Source organism: Melospiza georgiana, chromosome 8, assembly GCF_028018845.1.
Source record: "Melospiza georgiana isolate bMelGeo1 chromosome 8, bMelGeo1.pri, whole genome shotgun sequence".
NCBI lineage: Eukaryota > Metazoa > Chordata > Aves > Passeriformes > Passerellidae > Melospiza > Melospiza georgiana.
In genome coordinates, this window is record NC_080437.1 from 6,405,330 (window position 1) to 6,418,828 (window position 13,499).

Here is a 13,499-nt window from a genome sequence, read left to right on the forward strand (position 1 = left end):
AATAAGAAACAGCCCTGTGCAATCACACCAAAAATGGCACAGAAATACCGCTATTTCCTGCCTCCAAGGTTTGTCCACAGCTTGATTCTGAGGCTGATTCTGAAGCAATTCCTCTAACGCAGGAATTTTTGACAACCCTGAGACCAACAGACAGGACAGATCAATGAGGCTTCCACTGGAATAAAACAAACAACCTCCAGAGTGAGGAACAGGAGAGCATCACTTCCTGTTGCTCCTGCTGAGATCCATATCAGGAGAATCATGGACACTGGGAAGAGTTGAACTGTTGCAATCAGGTAGAAAAATTATAAAAGAAAGGCCTCATAAAATCAGGCTTGCTCTGTTAGATGAATGGCTGGCCTGTCATTTCTTCTAAGCAAGGCTAGGTGAAAATAATCCTGGTATGAACAGTTTGTTAACATAACAATTTATTCCTGGGTGAAAACCAGCCAGCACCTGCATAAACATTAAATTTAGCCCATGATAATCAGAAGAAAATACATAAACAATTTAACAGTAAAGAGAATTGATGGACAAGTAAAATGCCTTTTACTAACCAATAAAATAACTGGCAAGAAAGCTCCTGACCAATTGGAGTTACACATGAGGTCTGTAAAATTGTGTAAAAAGGAGTTATGTGAATAAAGAATGGCCTTTTTCCTGCATGAAGAAAATGGAGTTCTGATTTTAAATACACTGGGAGTGCTGGGGGCAATTCCCTGATCCAAAGAACCTCCCTGAGAAAGGAATCCGAGAGCCACAAAATATCCTGAGCTGGAAGGACCCACAAGAATTATAAATCCACCCCCTGGCCCCACACAGACACCCCAACAATCCCACCCTGAGCATTCCTCGAGAGGTTTCCAAATGCCCCTGGAGCTCTGGCAGCCTCAGGGCTGTGCCCATTCCCTGGGGAGCCTGGGCAGTGCCAGCACCCTCTGGGGGAACAACCTTTCCCTAAAATCCAACTTAAACCTGCCCTGGCACTCAAGCACTGGGCAGTCATTCCCTGGGAGCAGAGATTGGAGCTGCCTGTGCTGCCCAGTTTGGCTAGAAATCCCACTCAGTTCAAAAATTGCAGCCAGGAGAAATTCCAGAGTAGACACTACAGCAGAAATGTTCTCCATCACCTCTTGCACAATGGGATCCCAAACCAATTTCCCCTCTAACACTGAAATTGCAAACACTCTGCTCCACTCTGACCTTCTAAAAAAACAGGGAAACACAACCCTACTGCAGAGCTGTTTCTGAGGAATTGTCTGTCACTGGGTTAGTGACAGCCTTGGCTGAAAGCCCTCCTGGGACCACAGGGATACATCCAAAAGATCCAGAAAATGCCATGCAAGAATATTCTTCACAATCCTCTATGTTGCCCTGGCATGGTGTTGAAGCACACTTCTGTCACCATCTCTGTGGGAAAGGCACCAAAACAACCCAAGGGACACAAAGGAATTCTTTTTCACAGAATTCCAGACTGGGATGGAAGGGCCTTAAAGCTCATCCAGTTCCACTAGCTCAGGTTATAAGACCATTCACTATGAATCATAAAGCTCTTACATTCAAGGAAAAGTCTTTTATTAATAAAAGTCAGGCTACAAATGTTATTTGAAGCTGGGAGTCTTATCTTTTCCCTCTTCTCCCCCCCCCTTTTATTTTAATAATTTAATTCAAGTTTTTATGGAGATGCCCAAGTCACATAAATCCTCCCTAATTTCCAAAATACAAACAAACACAACAGTGGTTTATGAATTGACCAGCCAGGCTGGATAAAAACCCACTCTAGAAGTACCAATTTAGTTAAATTGATAGATAAATTGATTTAGTTAATTATCTAAACTACTCTAAAGCAATTTAATTCTACCACTACACAGGTGCCCACATGAGATCACCAAAACACTCCTCTATTTTTCCACCTGATTATCTAGAAATCCAAGCATTTTTAGGCACTAATACAATGCCATTAGTAAAGGAAAATCAATTTTTGCAGGAGAAATAAAATGCTTTCCCTGATTTTGAATCTGACAAAGATGCATTTTCATTAATGGGGAGAAAATCTGATGTAGTCCTGGATAACTAACATAGACCAGAGTGGTACAACCAGAAATGGAAAAGGTCTGTGAGGGTGGGGAGGTTCTGGCACAGATTCCCAGAGCAGCTGTGGCTGCTTCTGGATCCCTGGCAGTGCCCAAGGCCAGGCTGGACAGGGCTTGGAGCAGCCTGGGACAGTGGAAGGTGTCCCTGCCCTGGCAGGGGCGGGACTGGATGAGCTTTAAGGTCCCTTCCAACCTAAACCACTCTGGGATTCTCTGCCCTTCATTAGCATCAAAATATTGCCAGTTTTTTCTCTTTGCTGTTGCAAGTCCCACAGGTTTTATAGCAGCTTTGAATAGACAAATGTCATGATTTTTCCTTAATTACTGGATATCAACGCACTGCAAACACTGAGGAGAAACTCCAGCAAGTTGATCAAAATTGTCTCTTCCTCAGGTGTGGTGAATTCTCCACAGCACATGAATTCCATCCATGAGCACTTCCCAGCCTGTGCCAGCACACCAGCCTCCCACAGCCCATCCTCTTTGCAAATGGATCACAATGGAAGTGCCACTTTAGATTCTGGCTGATTGATAAATACCCCCTGCTCAAACAGGAAAGGAGCAAAGTGCATCAATTTGATTAATTCTCCCATTTGCTTCATACTTTAAAAAAAAAAAATAATAAAACATGTCTGTTCTTGTTACCAGCTCTAAAAAGTGCCAATCTCATGACTACAGTGCAATGGTCATGTCACTAATTTTAATTAAGCCCTTTCAGTTTAAAGGTTTAATCCACATATTGTGGCAGTGTTGCCATTGACAATGGGAACCCCCCCAAAAATCCACTTTTTTTTTGTAAGGAAGTTGTAATAATGCCCATGGTTGCTTGGCAGGGAATGGAAGTGCTAAGAACTTCCATAGGAGGGCAAAATTGGTTTTCTCCTTGCTTCTCATCTAATATATTCCAGAGGTAAAGAAAAGCAGAAATCCAGCATTTCTGATTCAGATGTTTAGGGTTTTTTTCATTGTCTTCCTCTCTGAGAATTCAACATCTATCAGCAATGCAGGTGAGTGCCCCCATTTCCTGCCCACCTTCCTTCCTGCATTCAAATATTCCTGTATTGACTTAACCACCTTTTCCATTTTACAGTTTTCAATAATATCTTAACAGAAGAAAAAAAAATTGATCTTCTCATATCAGAGGGAATATTTTAAAGACTAAACTGAGCACATGCTGCAAAAATAGCAGATTTTCTGTTTGAAGGGAAACATCACACATTGCACCCCTCCAGATAAAACAGAATCAGATCCTACAACCGCAAGAAACGAGAAATGTGCAACACGAGAAGCTGAAGGTTTAATTTGGTACAAGCCTGAGCCATTATTCCAATAGTCCCTGAAGGATACAGCATAAAAACTTTTATTGTTTTTGCAAGTGGCACATAATCATTCTTACAGAGTGATCCTTTTCCTTACTGTTTCCTTATTTTCCCTGACTGCACATTTACCACAGCAACAGGAACCTACTAAACATATAAACACGGCCATTAATGATTGGAGTTGCTATTTAGGCACAGAAAATACCCTCTCCCACCGTTAATTGATTTTTTAATTGACATTTTGTACAGTCAAGGTTTGGGAAGAAAGAGCTACGGGCTTTAAGCTGTAAATCCTTAAGGATATGGAGAGTCATGGAATGGTTTGGGTTGGAAGGGACCTCAAAGCTCATCCAGTGGCACCCCTGGCATGGGCAGGGACACCAAGCTGTCCCAGGCTGCTCCAAGCCCTGTCCAAACTTGCTTTTGGGTACTTCCAGGGATGGGCTGTGCTTTAGGGCTCTTCCTAGCGCTAGCAGCTGAATGGGCAGCAGGGCGGGGAGGGATGCTGGCCCTGGGGCAGCCCTGGAGGCACCTCTGCAGTGCTGTGTCCAGCTCTGGGTGCTGAGCACAGCAGGGCCAGGAGCTGCTGGAGCTGAGCAAGGGCCTGGAGCATGTGGGTGCCCTTCCAGGCCAGGCTGAGGGAGCTGGGGCTGCTCAGCCTGGAGAGGAGCCCCAGCTGAGAGGGGCCCTCAGGCCTGGCTGGGCCTGGCTGCAGGGAGGGGCAGAGCAGGGCCCGGGCTCTGCTCTGGGGCCCAGCCATGGCACCAGAGCCACGGGCAGGGCCTGAGCCCAGCAATTGCCCTGCACAGGAGGCACAACTTGTGCCCTGGGCAGTGCCCAGCCCTGAGCACATTGCCCACACGGCCTGGGGGCTCTCCTCCCTGGGGCTGGGGCACAGCTGGCTGCACACAATGCTGTGCCCTGGGCTCTGGGATGGCCCTGCTGGAACAGGGCGGGGACACCAGGTGCCCACTGAGCTCCTGCAGCCTCACACACCCTGGCATCCTGAGAATATTCACTACTCAGATATGAATTATTCACTGCTACCCCAACCTGATCCATGCTAATGATACAGGTTTAGCTTTTATATTTTTCAGATTCTGTGCTGCTTGAGTGTGTGGGTCTGAGCTTCACATTAAGGGATGGTGAGCTCTCTGCACAGAGCAGGGAGACAAAACAATTCCTTCTCTAGCTGGGGACCAAGGACAAATGATCCAAATCTCAGGCCCAAGAGCACAAACAATGTGGACTGAGGAGAGGAAAACAAGGATAGGACTTCATAACCTAAAGCTGGAATTGGGCAATTAACTCCAATATGCAAATGGAGCAAAACTGATTAAAGTGACAGATCCCATGACCAGGTGACCATTTTCTGCCCATTTTGGTTCACCTTGGGTTCAGCCCTGTCTGGGCTCTTGTGCTGCCCAAGGTGGATCCATGGAGGCCTTTTAATAAATCCCTGCTTTTTTCTTTAACTCTATCCAGCCTCTGTTCTAGGGCAGCCTTCACAAGCCATCACTGGGATTCTTGAAACACTCGCACAATGATCTGTATCACTATGTTTCAAAATGGGCTGTGAACTGAACACATAAAACAGAAACCAGCTGCATTCTTAGGACAACAGGGCTCAAAAAAAGCAAGGGGACAAGGGATGCTGAGCTTGTTCACACAATGTAAAGTGAAATGTTACAACTCTGCCAGGGTTCATTCTGTTTCTACAAATGCTTCACACCCTCCTTCCCCCCATGGAGCTAAGTGATGCCTGACAGGCTAAGACACAACACGGGATCTAGAGAAGGGAAGATGAAGGTAATATTTTGCAAGGATGTCAGGAAAGAAGCCAGGAAAAAAAAACAGAAAAACACCAACCTGAAAACCCCCACTTAACAACCAAACCAACCTCATCAGGTCAAGAAAAGGCTAAAAAGGAAGAGAAAACCACAAAAGAGACACCAGGCCCACACTACATTTTCTACAGAGCTTTTTGTTTTCCAGAGAATATCAAAACACTGAAAAAATTCAGCCCAAATTACCTTAATAACCAAGTCAAACTTCTGATGTAAATCCCTATTTATTGGCTTGAGGAGTGTCAGTTCAGCTGTTGTGAGATTCATATGGAAATACTGGGGATAATCCTCAGGAGTACCTGCAAAAAAAGACATGAGGTTTGAACAGCTCTGAAAGGTTTAGTCCAGCAATGTGTTTATTTTACTCATTAATCAAAGGAACAAAGCCTCATTCTGTTATTGGAAGGATAAAATATTTCCTTATGTGTACACAGAGCTTAAGGATACTATGAAGTTATGTGTTTAATATTATTAGTTCCTTACTCTCCAAAACCACAAAGATTCCTCTCAACCTAAGTACTTGATAACAGCAGGAATATTATTAACAGCACATAAATAATAGATATAAGTAATAACAACATGGTAACAACAGATTTTAGAAATCCTTCTGGGAAAAGTTTCTCCTCAGGGAGGAGGCATTAAGACGAAATTTCAAATTATTGTTAGCTGTAAGTGGTGTTTTCATGGATGTGGATTTCTAGGATATTCTCCATTCAGAGCCTGAATGGATTTAGGAGCCCATGGAGATGGAGAAAAGGCTGTGCCTGGCAGCTGCAGCCTAAAAATGCACCTGTGCCTAAAGCCAAAAGCTTCCAGCACCACAGCCTGGCACAGGAGGAGGGGAAAACCCCAGCTACAGCAATTCTGAGCCCTGGGATTCTCAAAGAAATGGTGCAGAAAGGCCCAGAAAGCCCAAGTGTTCCACACAGAGTGAACTTCAGCACTCCCAGCTCAGCAACACATCCCAAGGAGCCAAAACTCTGATTATAAGAACGCTAAAATCTTGAAGAGTTCAGGTCTGGGAGCAGCCCTGTCAGCAGCTGAGGGCAGAAGGCATTCCTGGCTCAAGGGATAAGAACCCCAAAAATAAAAAATCCCTGAGCCTCTAAAGCTGCCCTGGGAGCAGCACAACCCAGGCCCTGCCAAGCCCTGCATCCAGCCAGGGCTGAGACATAAACTGAACACAAAGGAAGATCATTTTCCTAATAAATGCTGCTGGTTTTTGTTCCCTTTACAAGTGCAATGGTGAGAAAGTACTCTCAGAAAGCCAGGAGATAAATTACTGCAATAATTTAATTTGCAATCCTCCAATGACAACCATCTGCTAGATAAATTATACACATAATTTTGTAGATAATACACATTAGAATTAATATACATAATAATAAATAACACAAGTTATATATAACTAATATATAATATCTATAATATATACTACATTATACATTATCTGTATTATATATTAATATATATCTCCACATATATTATTTTTTCTGTGACTTTCTTAATCTACACCAATATCATCGACCCAAAAAGCTGCAAAAGAATCACCATGCATTATTTTTTCCCTTATACCACCAGCACAAATGCAGAGCTTCAAGCTCCAGGTCCTGTATCTCCTTGCCCTACCTTTTAATTTCAAGTTCTAATTAATTAATCTAATCTTTGAAGACCTCAAGGCACCCAGCTCCAAAATTTTAGCAGGTAACAGGTTGCTGTTTTCAGAGGCTGCACATCACCAGGGATGCTGCTGAAGCTAAAAAATGTCACAAAATTAGGGAAAAATGCAAAAAACTCTAAGACAGGAGGAAAAAAAAGTGCCCTAAAGGAGAACAAATACATAGGGGAGGAGGGTAAAAGTCACAAAGGAGCCTAGAGAAGGGAAGAGGAGGTTGAGATTGTGTAAGGATAGCAGGCAAGAATCCAGAGGGAAAAAAATGGAAAAAAAAAAAAAAAAAAACAAAAAACCAAAAAACTCCACTCTCAATCAAATCAATCCCAGCAGGTAAAGGAGGAAAAAGGCAGCAAGGTGGATGATAGAAAAATTTTTAAAAATTAGGGATAACACAGGTGGATGCCCAAAATCCTGACTGGGGATTCCTGCTCAGCTCCTGCCCACCTCAGGAAGAAATTCCTGGATTTTTAAGCTCTGGGAGCCAGCTTTTCCAGGAACAGGGATATCTGCTTCTGCATGGACAAAATAATTTCCATTCTGACAGCACAGAGCAGCCCTCAGTCCATCTCTACCTGTGCTGAAATCCAGGGATGAGCTCTGAGTCTCCTGGCTCCAGAAATTCCATGGGTTTGGAGAGGCTGAGGGATCAAAACATGGGGGGCCAGCAAGGGGAGAAGGAAAGGACTCCTCAATTTGCTTTTTCCAGAGCCACAGGAGAGGTTTTGTGGGGTTTGATATGGATACAGGACTGGAGAGGATTCCCCCCCTTCCTAAAAGTTATTGGGCATTTTTGGCTCTTTCTTTAAAATATCAACCAAAAGTGCCCAAAGGTGGCAGCAGAAATCACAGAGCCAGTTCCAAAGGCAAAAAAAAAAGCTGATGATTGAAAGGAAAATTGAGCTTTTCTCAAGGATTGGCCCCAGAGAAAATAAAGGCTTTGAGTTATTCCTAGAAAGATTTTACTAGTAATTTACTATTAAACATAATACATTTTACTATTAAAAATAATAAAATTTGAGTCAAAATAAAAGCATTTACTGATAGAATCAATAACACTGCTAATAAAAAGAAAAAGGAAATAAAGGGAAGGGCCTTGCTTCATATGTGGATAAACCCAGGGAATGTGAGTGTATTGCAAAGAACTAAAGAGATTAACATTTCCAAAAGCCAATGATTGGAAAAATTAGTGTATTACAAAAAAATTTTAAAAAAAATCCCATTCCCAAATCTTAAATATATCAAATATCCACAGTGTCCGGAGCATGTGTCTTGCACAGGTGAGCAAAAAAAAAAACCCAAATAAAACTGAATCAAATTAAATAAAATTAAAATAATTCTAATAAGTAACTTATTCCTTCATTCCACAGGTTCAAACCTCCCTGTGTTTAACAAAGGACATTCCCAAAGATATCAAGGAGAATGAGGTTTAGATCTAAAGAAAAGGGAGGGAGAAAATCCACATAATGAGAAATATCTGCAAGGGCCATTTTCTGTGCAACTGCTTCATATTTTCTGAGGCTAAAACAGAAATAGCAAATCCCGGAAGAGATGAAGGCAGATTTAAAATCCAAAAAGAAATCCTTAGGAAGAGCACGGGGGAGGGAAAATAAAGAAAATCCAAAGAGAAAACCAGACATGAGAGGGAAAAAAAAAAAAAAAAGAGCAAAGGGAGGGGAAAAAGGAGGAAAAAAAGAAAGTACAAAGAAGCAAACAGGGAAAAAAAGGGAAAAATTAATGTAAAAATAAAGATGGTAGAAAAATAAGCAAGGAAAAAGAAATGAGGGAAAAAGATGGAAAAATTAAGAAAGAAGAAAAGAGGAAGAAAAGAAAAAAGATGAAAAAATGAAAACATAGGGGAAGGAAAAAAACAGATGAAGAAAAAAAAACAGAGGAAGAAACAAAAACAACAAACAGAGGAAGGAAGAAAAAAATCATCAGAGGAAGGAAAAAACCCCAAAACCAGGAAAATATAAGGGGAAAAGAAGGAATAAAAGAAAAATAGGAAGGAGAAAAATAAGGGGAAAAGAAGGCAAAAAAAGAAAATAGAAAGAATAGGAAAGGAAAAAGAAAAATAAGTAGAAAGGAAAATATTAAGGGCAAATGAATTTAAAAAGAAGGAAAATGGAAAACTAGGAAAATAAGAAAAAAACAGAAAAAAGAAGGAGGAAAAGAAGAAAAGATGTGTGAAGAACAAAAAAAGAAGAAAAAATATCAACAGGTAAGGGAAGAAGGGGAAAAGATGAAAAAAAGAAAAAAGAGGGAGAGAAAAAGAAGGGGAACATAAGGGGGAAAGAAGAATAAGAAAATTAAAACAAAATAGAAGAAAAAATAAAGGAAAAAACCAAAGGAAGAATGAAGGTTGAGATGGAAAAACAAAAGCAAAAAATAAAAAATAAGAAATAGAGGAGGAAAGGAAAAAAAAGTAAAGAAAAAAAGGAAAGAAGGAAAAAGAAAAGAAAGGGGGGAAAAAAGCAAGAAAATGAAGTCCCCACACCAACCCAAATTGCTGCACCACACCTTTCTGAATTATTTCTTGGAGGTCATAACAGCCACTCCAATATTCCCAACATCCCAAGTTAGTGACACACAATCTTTAATAATTTCACTCCTAAAGAATACTGTAAATGATGCAAAAAACCTTCAGAAGTTGGCCTAAAAGTGGCTCTAGGGGTGGAGCTGTTCCTGCAGAACTTAGGGATAAAATCAATTTATGACATTTATAAATAAGTCCATTTGCAGAGCTAAACTTCCACAATGAGCTCTTCAAACTCCTCCCTTGCACCCCTTCTTGGCTGGGAAAGCCATGGAGTTCAACACAGGGAAGATTGGGAAAGATGGGATTCCACAAAATTCCCCCTTTCCAAATGCCACAGAAAGGTCCCTGGGTGGATTTTGGGACCAGGTGGAACCCTGAAACTGCCAACTATGGTCACATCCTACAAACCCAGAAACAAATGGCAAACACAGGGAAGCAAAAGGAAGAAGAAGAGAGAGCAGCATAACCAACTAAAGCAACTTTAAATTACAAAGGAAAGCTCACAGGCAGCAAAACTGGAGGTGGATGTGCTAAGACCCTTGGAGCTGCCCTGTGCCACATGATTTTTGGGATGAAATTTGCTTTAACTGCCTTTTTTTAGCCTCTTTTTTTTTTTGGTCAATGGAAAACACATCCCAGCAGAGATCTCCTTTGCCTCCCTGTGCTGTTCCATTCACTAAACCAGACAACAATGCTGGATTTAATCTAAATAAACACTAATAAATAACCACAAGAAATCAACTTCCACATGGCAATAAAACACCAACAGGCAGAAAACCAATTCCAAACATCCCACTGACCACAAGAATAATTTTTAATGAGGGTTCCACTCTCCCAGGCAATCTTTTCCTGGCTGACAATAAGCAGATTGGGAAGGATAGGAAAAGTAGCAGACACCAACCAACTAGGATGGAGTAGAGGATGCCAGGTCGATCTGAAGGAGGCTGGATGTTCCTGTCCTGGTCTATGGCTTGGATGGGGGGAGTGACACTGATGGGATTCACATGGACCTGAAATGAAAAAACACATTGGAAACAGAACAATTAGAAAGCCAGCAGAGAGAGCTGGAGGCTTAGCACAACAACATTTCACAGGGAAGAGTATTGGAGGAAGAAAAGCCTTCAGAATGAGAGGCTCATTTACAGCTCATGGCCCCTTTAAATCCAAATAAACAGAGAAACATAAACATTTCTATAGCAGCCTCCTTTCTGAGGTACAGCCTTAGGACAGATCCTAGAGGAAAAGAACCACAAAAATTCCAGATGGCTTGTATGGAAGGGACCTTAAAACCATCCAGTGCCACCCCTGCCATGGGCAGGGACGCCTTCCACTGTCCCAGGCTTCTCCAAGCCCCATCCAGCCTGGCCTTGGGCACTGCCAGGGATCCAGGGGCAGCCACAGCTGCTCTGGGCCTGCCCACCCTGCCAGGGAATAATTCCTTCCTTATATATATCATCTAAATTTCCCCTCTATCAGTCTGAACCCATTCCCCTTTGTCCTGTCACACCAGTTTCTGATGAAAAGTGCCCCTCTGCCTTCCCTGTAACCCCTTCAGACCCTGGAATAAGCTGGGAGGTCTCCGCACAACCTTCTCTTCTCCAGTCCTAACTCTCCCAGCTTGGCTCCACAGGGGAAGTACTCCAGCCCCCTCAGCAGCTTAGAAGCTGATAGTAAACACTTGATAAAGGAAGCTCACAAATACTTGACTACCTTTCTATAAATAGCCCCTCTAATCAGGGATTTCAACCATCACACAGTGAAACACAGCAAATGCCTGAAAATAGGAAAACAGCACGTTGAACTGGAGCATCATCAGGAGCTGGGATGGCTGTGATGCACAAATACACACTGCAAAAGAAATTTAAAGTACAGACATACCACAGTTGAGAGGACCACAACACACAGAATATCACCAAGCAATTTCAGAAAGCTTCACCCCAACCAGAGCAACACCTTACCAGGTCAGAAGGTTTCAGGTATCTGCTCACACAGAGCAACACCCCAGAAGGCTGCCAGCAACTGCCCCTCCTGTGCCGCAGCCCAACCTTTCATCCCCTCATGTTGATGCACTGCACCTGTGTGCCCTCTGCTCCTGGGGGATTGGTCAGTGCCCCTGGGCTCATTAGTGGCTCATTATCTTTAATGATATCACTCACCTGTCCTGCACAGCTGCAGCCCATTGGGGATGAGGCTCAGCCCCACTCGCAATGAGCACAAACTCTGTGCCCACACACCAGCCCCGTTTGCAGGAGGTGCTGGGCACTGCCAGGGCAGCCCGAGCTGTAGGTGGTGGCAGCTTGGGGACACATCCTGCACCATCTGGGATTTCAGGAGCTGACAGCCCAGCAGGACCACAGGGCCCTGGACATGAACTGCAGCCCTTTTCCTTGGGAAACAAAACTCACCTCTGACAGCAAAGGTATGACTTACACAAAGAAAGGCTTCAAGCATCATCACTTGGTTGTTCTTCAGCCCAACCTTTCATCCCCTCATGTTGATGCACTGCACCTGTGTGCCCTCTGCTCCCTGGGGGATTGGTCAGTGCCCCTGGGCTCATTAATGGCTCATTACCTTTAATATCCTTCACCTGTCCTGCACAGCTGCAGCCCATTGGGGATGAGGCTCAGCCCCAGCCCCACTCCCAATGACCACAAACTGTGTGCCTACACAGACATTGCAGGGAAAGCTACATAGGACAAGCGTGGATGGGTGTGGGAACAATTCACCATTGTTTGGAAGTGAATTGAAATGCTTAACATCAAGATGGAATTGTAGAATCATGGAATGGTTTGGGTTGGAAGGGATCTTAAAGATCCAAAATGCCACCCCTTCCATGGGCAGGGTCATCTTCCACTGTCCCAATCCAACCTGGCCTTGGACACTGCCAGGGATCCAGGGGCAGCCACAGCTGCTCTGGGAATCTCACAGGGGCTCCCTGACCCTGCCAGGGAACAATTTCTTCCCAATATCCCATCCAGCCCTGCCCTCTGGCAGTGGGAAGCCATTCCCTGTGTCCTGTCACTCCATCCCCTGTACAGAGTCTCTCTCCTTCTTTCTTGTAGCTCCTTCAGGTCCTGGAAGGTCACAGTGAGATCACCCAAAAACTGGTGCCAGCATTCATTTCTGTCAATCCAGCCTCCAGTGGCAACTCCAGAGCTGCCATTCCCAAGTCCCACATTTTCAGTGACCTTGGCTGCTCAACCAACCACAAAGGTACCACACATGGATGTCTGCACACCAGGCTTTCCCCTCCCTGCATGACAAAAACCCTTAATGAGCTCTGTGAAAAGCCAGACACCCTTTTTTTTTTCCCCACGTACAACTGGTCCTGGCAGCCTTTCCTTTGCAAAGCTCTGTGTTCTGCAAGAGGAGACTTGAAATTTAGCGTGGGAATAGGAATGAGACGAGTCCACGCTCGGCCAAGTTTTGGCAGAGCTGTCAGAAATCATCCTGCTGAGAGCTGGAAGGGAGCTGAGAGAGCTTTGGCATTGCTGAGGGGAATCTTAGAGGGAAAAGGGATGAGCCATGAGGGGGAGAAGGAGCCAGGGGTGGAGGAAAATCAATTTATTGACCCTTGTGGGCAGTCCCATGGTCATTGCCACCACAGCCCAAGGTGTGTCCCCCAGACATTTCCAGCAGGTTTCTCAAATCCAGAGGCTCTTCCAGCCTTTTCCACACCAGAGTAATTTAAGATACAGACATGTCAGGGATAGGCACATTAAAAAGTGAGGGTGGATGCTCTTGGCCTCCCAAATTGGGGCTGGGAAGCTCCTCACTCCACTCCTGCTCATGGCTCTTGTTCCTGTCCCTGTCCCACTAGCCAGGTCCTTTGTCACCACACAATTCCATTTGGGATTCTCTGAAAAATTAAACTCTTAAAAGTATAATGAGGGAGACGAGCTCAAAATAGGCAGAAAGAAAGAGAGAAGAAGATATATTTGACATCTGCTTAAATTTTTAAATGGCTTTAGGATGGCATAGAAGTTGCACGGGAAGAGAGAAGATTATGCAGAAAACTGACCAAGACTA

General features: G+C 43.6%; 1 protein-coding gene across 4 annotated transcripts in view; it reads right to left on the minus strand.

Annotated features, from left to right (window-relative positions):
* Positions 1-13,499, minus strand: part of PCDH15 (protocadherin related 15) — a 638,977-nt gene that overhangs the window by 157,085 nt on the left and 468,393 nt on the right. For all 4 annotated transcript variants that reach the window (XM_058028641.1, XM_058028640.1, XM_058028642.1 and 1 more), the window contains 2 exons: positions 10,372-10,480; positions 5,446-5,558 (listed from right to left, as the gene is read on the minus strand). In XM_058028641.1, coding sequence (XP_057884624.1) covers positions 5,446-5,558; positions 10,372-10,480 — 222 coding nt within the window. The remainder of the gene's footprint in view (positions 1-5,445; positions 5,559-10,371; positions 10,481-13,499) is intronic.